The sequence below is a fragment of the Centroberyx gerrardi genome, chromosome 10, assembly GCF_048128805.1.
Source record: "Centroberyx gerrardi isolate f3 chromosome 10, fCenGer3.hap1.cur.20231027, whole genome shotgun sequence".
Taxonomy (NCBI): domain Eukaryota; kingdom Metazoa; phylum Chordata; class Actinopteri; order Beryciformes; family Berycidae; genus Centroberyx; species Centroberyx gerrardi.
The window spans coordinates 20,948,066-20,967,844 of NC_136006.1; the positions used below are offsets into that span (position 1 = coordinate 20,948,066).

General features: G+C 43.4%; 1 protein-coding gene across 3 annotated transcripts in view; it reads right to left on the reverse strand.

Moving 5' to 3' along the window:
* fgf14 (fibroblast growth factor 14) overlaps window positions 1-19,779 on the reverse strand; it is a 90,292-nt gene that overhangs the window by 13,724 nt on the left and 56,789 nt on the right. For 2 of the 3 annotated variants that reach the window (XM_071923534.1, XM_071923536.1), the window contains exons 2-3: window positions 10,907-11,017; window positions 9,588-9,691 (exon numbers count right to left, since the gene is read on the reverse strand). In XM_071923534.1, coding sequence (XP_071779635.1) covers window positions 9,588-9,691; window positions 10,907-11,017 — 215 coding nt within the window. Of the gene's footprint in view, window positions 1-9,587; window positions 9,692-10,906; window positions 11,018-18,785; window positions 18,979-19,779 lie in introns of those variants that run through there. The other variant, XM_071923535.1, reaches the window with a different exon arrangement.

Below are 19,779 nucleotides of genomic sequence, written 5' to 3' on the forward strand. Positions count from 1 at the left end.
TGCCCACTTTTGAACTTTTGTTTTCAAGCTTTTGTCTGAACAAGGAGACAAAGGAACACAGGCAACAGCATTCAAAACACTGAGACCTTAACAAAGGCTCATTGTGCTGGATAAGAACAACCGCCGCTGGTTGCCCAAGCCAATTCAAGAAGCAGGTATCACAGGTGAAAACTGAATGAGTTAGTGAATGCTGAACCTTGCTACTCATTGCTAACGTGAACAACCTCTCAGAATAGATTGCCTATTATGAGGGTAAAGCGAAAAGGTCACAGCCTTCATGGATGAATGGTTAATGTCTACAAACTGTTGTGCATCTGTGGTTTTAAAAGGAGCGCACATTATCACTCTGAGGGGCGAATTCACAAAAGGATTGCGCGGCTTTTGCTGATGCTAAACCTGTGCAAATAAGACAAAAAGAAACCGTATAATTCACAAAGCACTCGCAAAGGGTGAAATGCACCGCTAACTGCGCTGCCACGCAAATAGCGTCTCGGTGCTCCTGTGCTATTTGCACGTATTTAAATTAGGTAATATGCATACATTTGGCGCAAAATTTGCCCCTTTCTATGCAAATGAGCCTCATTGCAAAAACAGTCCAATTCACAAAGGTCGGCGCTAATTGCCACACGCAGTTAGAGTGAAATTATTAGCGTCTTCAGATAGTTGGTGGTAACTGAAGCGCATTTATAAGGGGTGTCACGCCCAGACTTTATCACTTGTTGATTTAACTGAGAATTGAATTGAATTGACCTTGCAAATGTCTCTGCAACAATTCCACCTTTGTGTGACCTAAAAAATAAAATTGTCTGTAAATACAGTCTGTAAATAATATTTTGACATTATTATTATTATTACTATAGAACTTTAACACAGATTGCTTCACAAACAAAAGCAAATAAATCAGTACAACCAAACAATCAATACAACTCAATTTCTCACTCTGAAAATATTTTCACTTATCTCACTAGTCAGCACAGTGGGCCTTATTTTGGCCAAAAGATCCAGCACCATGGACAGCCCCGCTCAAACTCATTTATTACCTCCGCCAAGGAGGTTATGTTTTCGGTGCCGTTTGTTTGTGTGTTTGTTTGTTTATTTGTCTGTCTGTCAGCAGGATTACGGAAAAACTACTGGCCCGATTTTCATGAAACTTGGTGGAAGGGTGTAGCATGGGCCAAGGAAGAACACATTAAATTTTGGAGCGGATCCATATATTGGTTGCGCTTGCACATTTGCATATCATAGAAGACTGGATTGGCCTTGGCCGAGGTCTGCGCTCTCCGAGTGCCCTTCTAGTTTATTTTGGGATGCAGTGAGATGCAATGACAAACAAAGGATGCAGTGACAGGATGCAATTGTGTCATGAAAAATAAATGAATAAAGCTCCCCTACATTCTCCTTTGTTCTCCGCTTCAAATCATGCCATCTTCTTTTGCCTGAAGGTGTGCGTTTGGAAACACCAACAGCACTGACAGACTGGAATATTAAATCCCAAATATGGTTTCTCGCAGTCCCGGTTAAATTTCTTGCCTGAAGTTTTGAGGAATGCCTCTGCACCTCGTCCGTCAGGACTTGCAGCTCACGGTCTAAAAAAATCATTTTTCTCTAAGGCAACATTTATACTTTGCCACATTGATGATTGCAATCAGACGCAAAACAGGGGCAAATTGCACAAAGTTGCAACAGGTTATGGGCGTGTTTGCGCTGGCATATAATTAGCGCAATATCTTTTGTGAATCGGTCCTTGAGACGGAGCAAATAGCGGTTGCAAATGACACGCAATTCATGGTGCTATTAGCGGCCGCAATCCATTCTTTGTGAATTCGCCCCTGAGTGTCTGAGATGTGCAGAAGAAGGAAGTGACTAACAATCAGCTAATCAGCGAGACATCATTGTTGAATCTCAGTTAGTGCAGAGAACATACAAACTCAATCTTTTCTGGATCAGGAGAAAGCACACACTCATTGTAATATCCAGTGCTATTTTTCCCCATATAGCTATGAGTCTTAGTGTAATGATCAGGAAGCAGGTGGTGGTATTGGCAGGGATTCGGTAGGTAGGCAACCACAGCAGAACCAATCTGAATAGATTAGGACTCCCTTATGGAAATGAGTCTCCCTAAAGATTGTCCTTTAAAGGTAATCACAGAGAGGAGATGGGATCGATAATATTTCCACCGCCCCGCCTCTAACACAGTGAGAATCAGACATGCTCTTGGATGAATGAGACTATCATAGGATTGCACGAAGGCAGCCAAGTGTGACGGCTGGGAGACTGAATTCCCGCACAAAATGGAAACCCATTTCAGTGCTGAAAAAATGTTTGTCCTCTCATTTAATAGCTACAGCGAACACAAATAACGCATTGCTCTGAAGTCCGTATTTGATATGAGGCTTTGCTGCAGCTGCTGTGATGAGAAATTAATCAATTAATATTCCTGTGTAATTCTGAGAGGCTGTTGTTTGGTCGGATGATCCATTGTTGTGCTGCTCGAAATGGAGAACGCTTTTAACAAAAGGTGTAATAGACAAATGGTGGCAGCAAGCAGAGGTTGTCTGCATGCTACACTGATTATATTGACCACAGCAGGGCTTTCCCTGGCAAACACGCCTAGGAGTTCCCCCTCTCTTTCTCTCTCCTAATTCTCCTCCTCCCAACCGATCGATGCACTGTTCTTTCCAGTCTCCCGCTTTCTCATTATCTGTCAGCAGCACATAATTTATAGCCAGCTCTGGAGCTGACATACCATGCCTGCTAACCGGTGTTTGTGTGTTTTTGGCCACTCCATTTTCATAGAGATGTCGGGATTCTCCCAGATGGATGGGGGGGGGCTCTAGTTGACAGATCGATAGCTGGCTGATGGCCACTGTGGTAGAAGGGCGGTCTACTGGGGGAGGAGAGTTAGGCGGAGCAGAGATTAGTCGTCCACAGATTGGTCTCTAAGACTGGGCCAAAACACAAAGACTTGGGGATTAGCAAATATTTGCTACCTTTCCACCAGGACTACTGAAGTGGTCACCTCCACTGAAGGTAGCTTCGCAGAAAACATTGAAATTCATTCATCGAAAAGGTTTTAGCTTAGAATATGGTGGGTCAATTTAACAATAGTCCAATACAAGATGGCCACGTGATGAAAGGCTAAGACGATACTGTAGCAACCCTCACAGCAAAAACATCCGACTTAAATGCAAAAGCCGCCTTATGTGGACGATAACACACTCTTCTTCCCACCTACATGAACTCGGCAGGTTCATGGTGAGGTTCTGGACTAAGAGTGTTAAGGGACTGTATCCCTCTGCTCTCTTCATCCGTTGCGTATCCCCTCATACTCCTCCCTGCATACTCAGTCACAGCGCTGCTTTACTGTACATCATAAATATGTGTCTCATAAACCAGTGATTCAGAAAACAGCTGCACGCGCCTTTCCCTAACACTGTAATTACCCTGAATAAACAGGGGAATAACAGAATGATCGAGGAACAGAGGGAGACGTGAAATTAATAGACCTTAAGCTGTTGACCCGGAAAGAGATAGAGGACAGATCACCTGGTGCTGTATATTTATGAGTTATTGTTCAGAGAGGCATAATCCCCAGTGGTAAAGCCAAACACGGCAGCACGGAAACTGGAAGCGTTCAGGGGGACTCCCCGTTTTATGGTGGGCGATTCGCTGCTGTGATGCAAGTGGAGATGCAAGACTCTTCATCCCAGTGGAGCAGTCCAAACCACAGCTGGGACCCCCTGGGTGCACAAGACCGCTTTGAGAACTGGCATGATTGTGTATACGAATTAAGAAGGTGCTGTCAAAGTCCTCTAAGGCAGAAAGCCAAACAATAATACCCACCAGTAAATAAGGGTACGTCATTAATACCCATTCCAGCACATCAATCAATGTTAATCTTCTCTAACATGTAAGATTTTTTAACAAGCCACAGTATACATACATTAGCATGGCATTAGCTGAGAAGCCATTAATAACAAGAGAGGCATAATGTGGCTAAGCACCAGTCTGTCTATTCTTAGCTCCTCTTGGCCCCAACCACCGGTTCACCGGTCCAGCTTTGACGCCTACCTCCGACCTTGTTGTTCATTAATGCATGAAGCTGCTCTCCCTCCAGCCCTCATGACCGCCACCCTTCCTGACACTGACACTACATTAGAGGCAGGAGAGAGCAATGCTTTGGAAATAATGAGGCTCCCCCCACCTCAAGTCTGGGCCTGACTCTCCTCTGGAGGGGAAATCATCTGAGTAATTAGGTACCAGGGATCTGTGGGAACGTGGAAATATTACTGACCGCACCCATCCTCTGCTGTTCTGGCTGACAAGTGACTGTATGTAGTATGTGGATGCATGTATGTATGTGAGGAGTTTGTGGATTTAAGTGGTGAAAAATACAGTTAGTGCAAACAAGTACAGCTACTTTAGAGCTGTAAAAAAGGTTCACAAGGGGCCCTGTGAGAGAAGTGCTATGGACCCCCCTGTACCCCAACATAGCCACGTCACAAGATAGACTGAATACAGTTCAATTTGGTACATGAATAATGATTAAAAATGTTACACTATTACACTTTGCTGTAAATATAAAATTGAGAGTTGCGAGGTTAATTTTAACAATAAGCACCTCTGAAAAATAATTTTACCACACTGCAGAATGCACCCCTTTACATGCACAAACACACAGATCTACTTGCACTTACACACACATTTGCATTTAAAAAATGGCCATCATCCATTGATTCAGCAGCACTTTTCAGATCTCTGATAAGGAGTCAGGGCTGATATGGAGTGAATAATATGCAGCATGAATTCATTGTAAGAGAACATCAAAAATATGTGTGGATACAGAGAAAAGTAACATCAGCTAGTTAACATTAGCTATATAGACCTAGATAGCAAATTGGCTTGCAGTACTAACATTAACTTGACTATAATTTGTTGCTAAGTTGTTGGAACAGTGTCTGCACAGCATAAATAATTATCTAGCAGGCAAACTGGCTATGATCTTTCTGAGTTTTGCAACCTCCTTTTCTTGCTCACATTTATTTTTAATTCATTTTTGGCCAACACTTATGTGATGAGGGATCTTAGCTAACATCATTTTCAAGACTTTCAAGCTAATGTTCTTTTTACAAGTGCCAGCCGTGTGCCAAGTTGGCAATCATAAGACAATACTGTCTGACCTGTCACCTCTGCCTAATTTCCCATTATTGCTACATCACGGTGAAAGAAAGAATCATGATTCTCTACTGAAATTGTAAAATTAAGTGGTGTATTTTGCAATAAAATTAAAAATTGTGGGATTTACACCAGCATCCTGGAAACTGGGAGAAAGATAATTTTCATTGATGGCAGGTTTGTAATCAACACCAACAAAAGCCATCTGTTGGGCACCTACACACATGTTGCATGCAAACATACACACATGTGCACACACACACACACACACACACACACACACACACACACACACACACACAAACACACACACTGTGAAAGGAATGTGTTACATATGCTAGACTGTGAGGAGGTGCCACAATTCTCTGTTAATCTTCATGTATTTACTTTTATCTCTGCTCTGAATTTGATCTCTGTTATCATATGCTGCATGCACATAGCCTCATTTTTTTTGTCATAGTATGGCATGACCTCTTCCCAGGCTTGCAGATTGGATTTTAGCCATGCTCAACAAAGTCACACGCTTACCCTATCAGCAAGGCTACATATGGAAATACAAAAGATCCATACTGTCATTGCGGAAGATGCGGTGATAAACCAGGCTGTTCACACATCTGGAACTGGACCTTTTTAAATGCCCTAATCTTTTGTGCTCACACCTTGAAAGGTCTTCTTTAATATCAGGTGGAGTTACATTCTTCAGAGGCTGGTTGAAAACGCCCAGCAGAAATGCCACGTCTTTGAAAGAAGCCTGAGGATGAAAGCGAGGGAGCAAAAGGCATCCATGGGAGGGTGTCGCTAATAGGCAGAACTTTTAAGAGCAGCTTGAGAAAAACGGCCTAAGAGAGTGGAATGATGAATAAGAAAGTTGGTAAGGAAATATCAAACACCCAAAGCCCCAGGGACTCTTGGCCTCAACGTCCTCGGAAGAATCCCACGGTTTCACACCACTGACTCCTGTATAAGCTGCTCTTTTCTATTCTTCCCTGCGCACCGCCACTGTCTCTGGTTTCATATTGATGCCAACCGAGGGAGCGCATACATCAACCACCCTGGAGCTTTCATACAGCCTGAATTAGGCACTAAAGGAAACAGATGCCTTCGGTGTTCTGTGTTCATAAGGCTGATGATACAGCCTTTAAAAAGCAAGGCCAAAGCCACTGCGCTGCTCCAGATTGGTCCTCTCAAGGATTTCATTTCTAAAAGGGCCACTCAATTGATGTGGCAAGTCAATTTGACAATCATGAAAGGTAGCACTAACAAGTGCAGGCGCCTGATAAAGAAAGCCTGCAGAGAGAGACTCCAGTGAAGTGAAGGAATGGGGGACCAGCTCTAAAGGAAACCAGCCGACCGTGAAATGCCCAACCTTTACACTAGAGAGATGGTAGGAGACCGTATTAACAGGACAGAAAAGCCACAACAACATCAGCAACAAGGAGTTGCATTTTCTGACACCAACATTTCATCATAGGTAACAAAACGAAACAATCCAACACTTCCTTAGGCTTGTCGGGGCTGTAATACTGTAGTCCCCGGAGAATAATGAAGACGTTCATGTTTTATCTCATTTGAATTTGTCTGGTTTTTCTGTTTGCATAAACAGTTCTATTACAGTTGTCTGGAGACTGCCATGAATCCTGTTTCCACTAGTTTTCTACAACCAACAGGGAGAAATCCCCTCCTCTTCTTACTATTCAGGAGAAATGCCTCATCCAGGGAACAACCTAGAGGAGAAATTAGCCAGGAGTTTATTGGCCCAAATACAATGGGAGCAGATTGAAAAGGGGCGAGATGATTGAACTCTCCTTTATTCCATGGCGAGTCCTTTGTGCCAGGCTGCACAGTCACTTTGATGCTATCTCTGTCACTCCAAGCCGCACGCTGCGCCTAGGGTGCCTCACACAAAAGAATATGATGCACTACCAGAGGCCTTGAATGGGCTTTCCATCTCTTTTCTGAAAGACTAGCACTCTCCTTTTTATTCATCTCATCTGTTAAGAAATGGAGTGTCGGTCATTATCAAAGCACGTCATCACAGCAAAGGCTTCGGTGCTTGATTCATTACTGTGAAAGAATAACAACTGACCATATTAATTCTAGTTAATAAAATGACCTGAGTTAGATTTTTGAGGAAAAGAAGGCTACACTGGGAAGAGAGAGAGCACTTTTTTCAAAGTAGAACAGCTGCGTATTTGCAGCATATGTTCTGTGTCCCTGCAAACTCCAAAACACCATGTTCCTTCTACATCAATACAATCTTCAAAGTATTCTGTGAAAATGTGAGTGCACTGTAATCAAATACACCTAATGGCTAGAAAAGGTCGTCTGCGAGCTTTTCGCTAACAAAGGAAGAGAGAGCGGTAATGGGAGGAACGGGTGTACCCTTTCAGAGGACGACGGAAGAGACGGGAGGGAGGAGGAGGAGGAGGAGGAGGAGGCGGAGGAGGAAGATGAGATGGAGGAGGATGAAGAAGTGTGATTTTTGCAGGCTGCCATTACCGGAGTAATTTACACACAGAGGAGCACAGAGAGACCTTTGAGTGGGTGGGTGGATGGTTGGGGTCTGATCAGAGCCTCCATTAGTACAGAAATAAGCTACAAATGGAGCAGGAGAGCTGGGTGAAGAGAGGAGCAGGCTGGAGCGCACGCTGTCAAACTGTGTGGAAGGAACAGGTCACTCTGACCAAGCTTAAAGAGACCCACTTTACAGCACTTCTGCCGTCAACACTTCTTAACCCTTTTGACCATGATAGGAATCGCATACTGTAGTACTGTATACTGCACTGTACATATACGATCATTACTGATTTATGTAGAAAGATTTCTAATTTATGCAGAAGTCACTTTTAATCTATTTATCAGGCTGGCATCTATTCTGTACTGATAATTCATTCTTGTAAATTAAACAGTCCAGCCACACTAGTACAGTATATCCATATTCTAAAACAAATTTCACTCAACCAACGAGTTACCAGACACTTCCAACAGCTGAAAAAAAATGCAAAACTATTTCAAGAAAGCAAAATCATTTTTTTCAAAATAGTTCCCATTGGGGATGGAGCAAAAGTGCATTGTTCAGCAAGCATGCAGTAAAAAGCAGGCTTTATACAATGGCTATATCTGTAACAGTTGAGGTTGGGTCTGAAAATCATTGACTATTATGGAACTATACATTTCCTATATAGCAACCAAATATGTTGATAGAGAGAGTGTCTGTGAGAGAGAGAGAGAGAGAGAGTGTGTACAGTCAGCAAATTGTACAAATCAAGTATGGAGCACCCATAATGTATATTAATTCCCAATCCCTATAGTGCATTTCTTTAACAAATCCATAGGATTCTAGGTCAATCCTCCTCAAATGAAATTCATTTCATGGCTTTAGTCAAGCAGTGATTAAGTCTTAACAGAATTCCATGGGAATACCGGTGCATGGTGCAGTAAGAGGAGTGCTGCACGGTAATGAATGAAGATGAGAAGGTAAATGGTATAATTCCTGTTCTGCACTTTGAGGATTAGGAACATGAGGACAGGACAGGGAGGAAGAGACAGTGATCCTGATGGATACTCCTATCTGGGAGAGGAGCACTACTTGGGATGTTCTTCCCGCTGATTGATTCGGCTGACTGGGAGAGGATGGAGAGGCGTGGTGGGGCTGGGAGCACTATCTGTCCCTGGGTGAGGCCTTATCGCCTCCCTGGCTGTCTAGCCTGCAGACGCCTAGTTTATTTTAAAGAAAGGTAGTCAATAAGAGCGTCTGTTCTTCAGATGTTCCACCTCTGGTCAGTTTCAAACATGGCCAAGAATAGAGTAGCCAAGAGATGAAATGCGATTTTTACAGGGTGATGGACCAAGAGATTGATACTTGCTATTATAGTGGTTGTTGGTTATGGCATGGAAACAATTCACATGGGAGAGAGAAATATGTGTGTTCTTCCTGATGCATTTCACCTGATGTAAATGATTTTTTTCTTATGGAATGAAAACATCCAACTCTGGAGGCATTTAACCTGATAAATGGAAATCTATATGCATGAATTTCTGCTTAATGGGATTCCTAACCTTCACTGAAATGCAATTATCTCATAGCAAAGGTGTTAAATATCTGAGACATGCTCACTGCCCCTTATTGTAAACATTAACTCTAGATAAGTCTACACTCTCCCTTTGGCATGAAAACTGAAATATGATATTAATATGGGATTTTATTGCATGTTAATGCATGCATGATAATATGTAGCAATAGGTTTAGTGCAGATGGAAACATTGAAATCATTACATTGACTTAATACATCATGATAGTGTGCAATAATGCTTTGAATCTAAAATATATTTTCTGCTTTTAAGTATATTTTACAAAACATGCTCTGATATGTTTACTCTAAGAATAGAATAGAATAGAATAGAATGCTTACTGATGTGTACAGATGGCCCTCCCCGTTCATGGCGATGTATAACCCTGTCTTCACGGACTGAATGGCGACAACTCTGAGGCCCACAGGAATAAGGTTGAACAAAGCTGGAAAGCACATACACACACACACACACACACACACACACACACACACACACAAATATCACCAAACAAATTGCCATAGAGAGAACTAACCATTAAGTGCACATTAAATACAATGGAAAAAAAAACATTATGGTGCAATTCATCATCCAAATGCAAACTGCCTATCATTAACGCCTCACAAAGCATAGATAACACGATAGCTAGCTGCTGTGTTTAGGTAGTCTCTGGAGATGGATTGCAGTATGGTGGTGAGCGTGACTAGCCTAGCATAGCCTGGACCACCCTGAGCTACCTGGAAAGTAGCTGTAATTGGGGCCACCACTGGTGCGTGGCAGATTTAATAGCCCCTTTGTTGTTGTAGCAGACTCCTTGGGCCTGTTAGGTAATGGCTATTGTTTGTACTGGTGAGAAATAACAGGACCGACCTGCCTGTGACATTAAGTGTGCGTATATGGCAGACTTAAATGCACTATGTAATGCACTCTTCTGACCTCACAGGTAATTGGTATTGGCAGGTTTGGAGCCCCGGTGAAGGATGACAGAACCACTGTGTGACCATTGTTTTTGGTGGCAGTGGGCCAGGTTCAGAAATTGGGTTGTGAATGGTAAAATTTAGTGTGCAACAGCGAAAGCCTGCACTTGATGGTGCATTTACCAGTTATATGCAGAGTAGTTACATATTTAAACAATGTTTGATGTTAGATCAATAACTGCCTTGTGCACACTGTATTGCTCAGTGATTCAATACCTCTTTTAATCAGCCTATCAGATATGACATGTGCCATGTCTCCTCGTGGTGACAAGAGAAACTGACACAATGTAGAGTGTCAAGCTAGCGTTAGCACCAAGCACTGAAATCAAATTAACCAGCTAGCCTGAAGCGCTAGAGGAGCAGTGCCAGAACAAGCTAATAATACCCTTTCCTCCCCATTAAGCCTACTGTTTCCTGGTCCACTTTCCCTCTCAGAGAAAAGGACAAATCTGCATGATCCTGTAGCTGTCATTTAAGAAGACAGGCTGCCCCAAAAGCTCAGAAATAATTTGAGAGTGGACAGGTGTGCCTGTTCACAGATACATTTCAACTTTATGACTATGTTTTCATAATATTGAGAACAATGAGCTTTATTTCATTGTGCACTCTGTTTCATGAAGTGTGTATACACAGCTGTCACATGTCGAATCTAGGAGGCTAAGAGACACTGTCAGGTTACTCACAGGAATTACTGCTGTCATCCTTGGTCCCATCAAGAGAGCCATCGGGGTTCATTTGCAAGTAGTATCCCTGCCTGCAATATAACCTGGTCACTATACCCTTGAGCTGGGGATCTGCAGGAGAGAAAGAGAGAGAGAGAGGGAGAGAGAGGGAGAGGGAAAAAGAGACAGGGGGTTATGGATTAGCAAATGATGCCAAAAGGGGGCCGAACGACCACCGCAGAATAACAGAGATTTTCAAAATAGAAAAATGAAAAAACAAAACAACAGAAGTTAGAAGGACTGCTGCGGCGAACCAAAGCCTGTGCAACATCAACAAATCAATAGCTGCTGCTTTAATATACCAAGGATTTTGTAATATGTTGTTTTCTGAGGGTCTTAACAGCAAGACATCATAAAACACTGTGCAGAAGTATTTTACAATACTTTATGACCCCAGTGTATTTTCATAGGCAAATCCCGCAGCCAAAATTCAGTGCACATAAGCCCTGCCCTGCTCAGAGATAGGCCATCCAATTATAGGCAGCAGAATTAATCTGTGGCTGCCTGGCTCCCATAATGAACCCAATAGCACCCTCTCTGGGTCCTCAGAGTGGGATGTAACAGCTACTGGGTCCTGTCCCTTCCAGCAGACCCAATAGGGGAATTAGCTACATATCTAAATAAATCACCACTGTGGTAGAAATGCCCAGGCCCGCTGAACCGTAACCAGTCTTGTCGTAATTTAGTTGGCATTTTGTAATTTTGCAACTGACATGGGGGAAAAGTGAATGTGAAAATGTCTAACAATGTAAAAAAGTGAAAGAATAAAACACGGAAAGCGATACATTTCAATAAAACCGCAGGTGGGAGTACCTCGGGACCTTCATACAAATACATTGCATGTGCTCAGGTTTCACAGTATTTCTTCATCTGTGTGTGTGTGTGTGTGTGTGTGTGTATGGTGTGTGTCTGTATGCGTGTGTATAACCTCTAGGGTCATATACCATCAACATTAGCTTTATCGTAGAGACAGCCATCACACCAGATTTCATTCTAAGAAAGCCCCGAGGAGGTGAACAATCACCTTCACCTGAGCCCGAACCATGCTCTATGCTACCGTGTGTGTGTGTGTATGTTTGTGTGTGTGTGTGTGTGTGTGTGTGTGTGTGTGTGAGAGAGAGAGAGAGAGAGAGAGAGAGAGAGCTCGGCCACACAGGAGAACTCAGGAGGTCTTGCTGAGGGCAGAGACAGGCAGTGGCTGTTTTTTTTTTTTCTCTCTGTGTATGGCTCAAGGCAGTCTCCTCGGAAATGGTTCTGTCGGGTGGCGGCATTAGGAAGCTCTGAGACCTTTCACTGCTGCCTGAAAAGAGGAGAAAATGCCTTTCTGCTGGTGCGAGAAGACGATCACGGCATTCAGCAGTGCGCCTTTGTCGCCTCGCCAGGACAATGACAAGGTGGCTAAAGCAGAATCTGACTGTCACATGCGAGGCTGCCTCCGCTGAGTGTCGAGCAGGCTGACAGGACAGTGACAGTATCTCTCTTGTTAACCACGCTACTCAGCCCAGTCAAAACTGTCGCAGCCATTCGCCGAGAGGCAGACGTTAGTAGAGCTGAACAATTAATTGAAAAAAAAAACGAAATCGCAATATGAACTTCTGCAATTTCTAAATCGCAGAGGCTGCAATTAATTTCTTAAGAGAGAGAGGGACGTCCAAAATGGATTTCTGAACAAGGTGTTCCAGGTAATCTTTGGTCCATGAATCAAAACCTTTCATTATACTCAAACTATCCTGCACACTGACATCTATTTTTTTTTTTTATAAAATCACTTTTCTTTAAACAATTTTAAAGTTCTAAAAAATGTATGAGAAGAAAAACTGATAGTGACGATTTGAATCGCAGTTTAAATCGCAATTGCAATATTCTGCCAAAATAATAGCAATTCGATTTTTTGTCAATATCTTTCAGCACTAGTCGATGGTTTACCTGAGTAACGAACAAAATGGGTCCTTTCATCTGTGAATAGGGAAAAAATCCCAACATTTTATTGTCCTGCCAGTTTTCTAGCTCTATCACGCACCAGCCTACCCACAACCTGCAGCCCTTGCATATAAGAAACTTAATCAGTGTTGCTCGGAGTGTGTGTGTGTGTGTGTGTGTGTGTGTGTTCATTCTCGCCTGGCCCAGTGCCCTATGAAAGCCTGTGAAGGGATAGCATGATGAGGCTGACACATCAAAGAGAGGGTTCTCAGGGCATTGAGAAACTACCAGGGTGGAGAAAAGCCAGGAATGCAAATGGACTGCTGCCTTTATCACTGCACCCTCACCCTCCCTCCTCCTGCCTTCTCTGTCTACCAGTCACTGCAGTAGGATACAAACTGATATGGCTAAATGTTAAGTAATTATGCTTTCGAACATACGGTATATAAACACCCACGTCCACAACCGCATCTCCTGTCCTATAACCACACGACCACACCCATATTACCCATCCGGCCAGTTAGAGGGAGACGCACAAGTTTTCATAAAGTGTGAGAAGCATGAGAACACGCACACAGACAAACACGCACATATACACACAAAAAAAAAACAGGCGTACACACACATTTTCACATTGATTTTTAATGAGTGCGCAATCCCCTTGAGCAAGTACACTTGCGAGGACACACTGAGATGGCTATCCTCCGATCGATTAATGACTTTGATCAGCAGCATTTAAACAATCTGTGGGAGTGAGATTGATTTCCAAGACAGTTCAGAGGGGGGCTATCTGTAATAATTAAAACAGAAGCAGAACCGGGCGCCGGCTGTGTGAATACTCTCTCTCTGTATGCGGGTGTATACGTGTGTGTGTGAGCGTGTGTGTGTTTACGTGCAGGTGAACTTGGCTCCTCCGTCATGCTATAAATCATGTGATGCTGGCCATGTTCCCTGGGGGAAGCCAGCCTGTATATCTCACACACACACACACGGATTCCCCCTCTAGTCGGAGCGAGCTGGAATCTGTAATATTTTAGCTAATTTGGTGAATGAGAATAAAAAGTCATGGAAAAGATAAAAGGCAATTGCACAGCATGCGAGATATGACTAATATAATATATGGCAGCAGACGTATAATCCTATTCTAAGTGGTGTCCGAATGAATTCGTCCATAATGTAATCATGTCCTCCAATACTCACTGCATTATTTATGACTGCCAGTTTAACATCGGACGTTCACGTGTGCTGCTACATACATTACAGTGAGATGTTCGACTAATAGATTTTTCTAATTTGTATGTGCTGGACACCCATGGGTGCGCCTCGTGCTGAAGGTCAAGCTTATTCTTGATCATCAGATGAATGCTCTATAGGTTTTAGATGGTTTCTCAAATTTTGCTCTCATACGAAACAACAATCATTTAAAATCCCTCCCTGCTCCCTCCAAGTAGGGCATTTTCCTATTTATTCCTATATCCCCCTCTCTATATGGGAGGAATGCTCAGTGTTTTTAGAATGACACAGCGTTTTCAGTACTGTCAGACTAGCAGTGAGGGGTTGGATACGGTGCATGCGCTCCACGACTGCTTCAAAAACATCTCTCTATGGACAGCCTCCCAGTCAAGAAGGTCCTTGACTCGTACGCACTCTCCTCCGTTTCTCATTGTCTTTCTTTCTCTCTCTCTGTTTATCTGTCTGCTTCTCTCTCCTTGTCCGTCTGCACGTCCCCTCTCTAAAACAGACCCAAACAGTAAAACAACAGTGCTGTTTCCCGCTAATGGAGTATCCACCTCTCTTTACTTCAGCTGGACTTTCCCAGTCCCATGATATTGGTTTTTGCAATAGAGGTATGTTTCTACACTCCACTTCCTTGTTTCTAGGGAAACAGAGTGGTGGTTTGGCAGCAGCGGGGGGTTTCCTTCAAAAACAACAAGCATCAGAACCACAAGACCTCAAATCGTGTCGTTCTGCAGTAGCAGAAGCCCTCTGTGCATATGAATTGAACTGTCACAGACAGTTCGTGATGATGTTTTTTTTTTCTTTTTTATGTAAAAGTGGCCTCCCTTGCTCCCTCCTTCCCTCCCTGTCTCATTTTCTCCTCACCCTGCTTGTATCTCCTTTGTCTATCCAGTTCTCTCTCTCTCTCTCTTTCCCCTAAAACCAACACTTTTTTGTTGCAAAGGCGGCTATTATACCTGCAAAGACGCATGTTAAATTCTATACAAATTGTGCACAGAGCATTATGTATAGGACACACACACACACACACACAGCAGCAGCAGCAGTTGTAGACCGCCGTCAGCCCTGCCCTGCCTGACCCACTTTGGATGTTTCTGGAATAGGAGAAGGGCTTTTCCAGCCTGCATAGGAAAAACCCTCTGTGTTGCCTCGGCCTCCCTCTGTTGTCATGGAAAAGTGGATGAAGCGAGGAAAGCTGCTGCCGCCCCATTTCTCTTATATCAACAACAACTCATGTCACATCAACAACAACGTGTCCGATACAGACAGTTCTGAAAGCCCACTGATGAAGCACTGCTGTTTCACTGTGTCCCGTCAACATACTATTGAATAAACTGCCACTGGAAAAGGAAAACATTCACCTTCAAATGGGTTCATGTAAAATAATCTAATGAGCCGATCTATGTAATGTAATCTAATGATCTATGGATCTAATCTAGTCGGCTAATGAGAGCCAGAGCAGTGAGATTATGGGTGAGCCACAGCTGGATGTGCACCCATCTCACTTACTGGGTGAAGTGTAATAGGATTTACAACTCTCTCATATCTAATCCTTGAAAATCGGTCTGATCACTGGCTCTCCGTCTGCTATCAAAATGCATGGGCGATTAAAAATTAGCCAAAGTTGATATGATAGATGAAAACACAGAGCATTTCAAGCATTTTCTATGAAGCATTGGATAAGGACAAGAAACCACATCTATGCGCTATAATTAACTCAATGTAGAGCACTTTGCAGCATTTTGCATTGATTTTGAAGGTCCTTATTAATTCAGCATATTCACAATAAAAAAGGCTTTGCATTTCCATTGAAGTGAATAATTTTTGAGAAGTGCTCCCACTAATCCTGATCCCATGGTGTCATTGCTTTGATGGATGGCTTGTATGGCACTGAGTCTAGACAAAATAGCTGCACTGGGCCTTTTCAAACATTATTTTCCTCAGTCTTTAAACTAGGCTGTCATAAAAATAATATTTAATTAAAATAAAATTAAGATTGATATAAAATTGAGGTGGGAGTATTCTCTGTGGTTACATTGTCTAAGTGCATTTGACACAAAATGCTCTGGTCATTGTTGTAAAAATCCCACTTTATGTAAATGTTAATCAATATATCCCATATGGGTAGCTAATCCAATACCAGGCTACATCTTGGAGGAAGATCAATGCTCAAAGCAAAGGAAATATTTGTGCTAGAGTAAATTCCAAACACTTCATGGAGAGAGATCTCAGTGGGAATGTGAATTTGTCTTAAATATATTATCATATTGTGGCAGGTAAGAAAGCTATGTTCTCTGCAGGCTCCCTCCCAGCTCTCACGGGGAAGTCCAATGTGTTTTCACCTGGGAATGGTCTGAAATGAAGACAACTGTGGTGTCTGCCTGTGTTATCACACCACATATGATTGGTGGTGCATTCGGCTTTATTCACTCAAAATGTCCTTCCGGGGGCCAATATTGAATTAAGCACACCAAACAAGCCATTAGTCTTCCTTAGCTGTGTGCTCTTGTGATACAGTGAATGAGAGAGAGGGAGAGAGAGAGAGAGAGAGAGAGAGAGAGAGAGGGACAGAGAGAGAGAGAGAGAGAGAGAGAGACCTACAGTGGTATGGGCAGTATTTTCCAAGCAGCCCCCTCCTGCGCCCAGAATTCAATGGTCTGATATCGCTTGGTAAAGATTTTCCCAATTCTCATGCGAGGTGGAAATTAATTAGGTATATTCCCATTAGGCCTCTAATCACAAATAACACAAATTAAAGCGGGGGACAACAGAGTGTTTGCCCTGTGTTCTGATTAGAGCTCCATCAACCAGAAACCAGGACCAATCACCAATTTCAGAACAGCTCTCCCCCCATTTCTGTTTTCATTTTGGCGTGAGCGTTTCTTATCTTCCAGACAGAGGGGTCATGCTTTGTGGAGCCCCGCAACACGGCTCACCACTCCTTCTCATGGCACTGCCACTGTGGAACCTCATCATTATTCTCAGGCTCATGGAGGCCCTGAGTTGCTCTAGTAAAATGGCCGTTGTAGGTGTGTTGTTTTCAAGGCGTTTCAGGGGTAATTCGTCACTGCGGGTTAACTTGGCATCCACATCTCTGACTCCCAGATTTATTTGTGCCAGATCCCCCTTGTTCACATCCATGACAGGTGCTAAGATATACACCATACCAGAGAGGCCAGTTTGCAGAGCCCATTATGGTTTTATCAGTCCCCGGCCCGTCTATTGGCGTGGCCAGGCATTAATTCCCTTCCTAAATGACAGCAGCTTCTGTCCACATCTCTGATCTGCGGGGCTATTGGACAAAAACACAGACAAATACGCCGCAAGCAAATTCTCAAGTGGAAGAGGCAGACACACAATTATATGTGCACACACAGACACAGACACATACACACACCGACACTCACACATACACACAGTGGGTGTAAGGAGAAGCAGGAGCCAGTAGGACAGCAGATTACAGCCTGGCATTCGGATGCACCTTGACCCATGTCCAGATGTGTCCTCTGTGTGCTGTGCTGTATGTATAGATCCTGTTATATCAAAGCCATTTTAATCTGTGTGATCACTAAGGGCTAGTGAGGTGAAAGTTTCCATTTATAGTATTGTCCAATTTTAACATGAATACAGAGAGGGGCTTAGGAAAGACATAGTTATCCAAAATGGCTCACTTCATGACTAAACACTTTTCCAGTGCTTTGCTATAACAATTGCATCTGAATTTGCTATAAAATTGTGCATGCTAAGGGATAATACCTATGCTATAATTTGGAGATAGCATGTCTAATGCAACAGGTTTAACACCTGATGATTGCAAGTGGAAAATTCAGCCATCTTCCATCACTCAGCGGGGAGGGAAGATAGTTGGAGTAATTTCTTCCCTGTATAAATTAATTCATTTCTATTAAGAAAAATTATCCCCGCAGTTGGCGTAGTGAAATAATGGTTGACAGTGCTCTTTACCATTCCCAGGTTGCCACATTAGAGCTAAAATGTTCATGACATTTCCATAAGTGGGGCGAATATCAGCGAGAGGAATAAAAGGCCTTGGCCCACGAATTCGTAAAATTATGCGAGAAAAGATTATGTTTGAAAGGCGCAACCTCCATTCCGTGGGAGATATTGACCTTTTTGCTCGCATATAAATGAGTTTCATTTCTAGCTCTGGTGATGTGCTCGTGTACTAAGCAGTTCAGCAATTCGTGTATGTGCTTCATAACGATCGGGGCCTTTCCAGCAACGCCAAGGTGACAGCTCGGTAAACCTGTCTAAACCATTAGGCACAACTCGTCTGGAGCCTGTCAGCTATCTGAGATTGCATGTAAATCAGAGGCAGATTTGTTATTCTCCCGCCCCGCCTGTTTGGCCCAACCACACAGACGTGTGACTGACTGGTCAATATACACAGCAGCATGCTTTCTCCCACTCAATTTAACCTGTACTTACGCTGGTGCAAATTGGCACGCACACGCAATGAGTAATATACAGTATATTTCTTTCTTTCATTATTATCTCGTCTGCTTCAAACACACGCGAGGGGCAGCGCAATTATGACGGTGGCAGGCCTAATTAGCGCTATCAACCAGTGGTTGCCTACGTTTAATGTATGCACATGTTTACACTGAATACACAGCACTGCACGCCAACACAGCAGGCACCTTGCACACCAAAGTTCCCACACCTTGTCTCCGTAGTCGCCGCTTCCTGAGGCCGAAGATGCGCACTTTAGAGAAGATGTCGACCAGGTTCCCATTGCAGAGCCCCTTGTTCTTGTTGGGGCTCTTTCTCCGCCGGTTGGTCGAGGGCCGGTCTATGTGCTGCTCCCGTGCCTGTCTCTTCTGTCTGATCAGCCCACTTGCGATAGCAGCAGCCATGGCTCAAAATCTCACAACTGCTCAAGTCCAGTCTGCACACGGAGCACAGACTACATAAACAGCCGCCTCTCAGAGCTCGCAGCCCGGGTCACAGTCCCATGGTGGCGGATAAGCGGTCCGTTCCGTGGTGTGAAGTGTCAAATACTATTCTTATGGGTTGGTTTTCTTTTTTGTCCAAACACTACATGATAATTGTCATATCAAACAGCAAGCTGTCATCATCACTCGAATAATTCTTGGACATCATGGAAAAAGGAGATCAGTTCATATTTAATTCCATATTTGCATCAATAACTACAGCCTTGCTGAAGAAGAGCACTGCCAAACTCACCGAGACCGAGATTGCAGATGATTATTCATACCTGCACATTGATGTTTTGTCCATTGTCTGTGACATTTTCAGTATCATCACCTCCTAAATGTCCAAACCGGCTGCAGCGTCCTCACTCACAGCAGATTATCCCACTCTTCCCTCCTTTCGCCTTCCGTTTTCTTCTCCTTCTGCAAGCCGGGGTTGTTCTCAGAAGTCGTTGCTTTAGGTAGCGGTGGGCACGCCGTGCATGTGTGTGCGCCGCCAGCAATCAAGCAAATACAGGCGCCTTTGACGATGATCACCATCCGACTACAGGCACAGCAGCCCGGGCGAAGCTCATGCGAACTCCCAAGTTTGCAATAAGCAATCCGCAACAGGGACCCTGCGATGAGCATTTATTAATAGTCACACATTTGGAGATGCAAGTAAATACGCAACCGTAGTAACTAGAGTGTAAGTTATAAATTGATGCAGGCAAAGTTATTTTC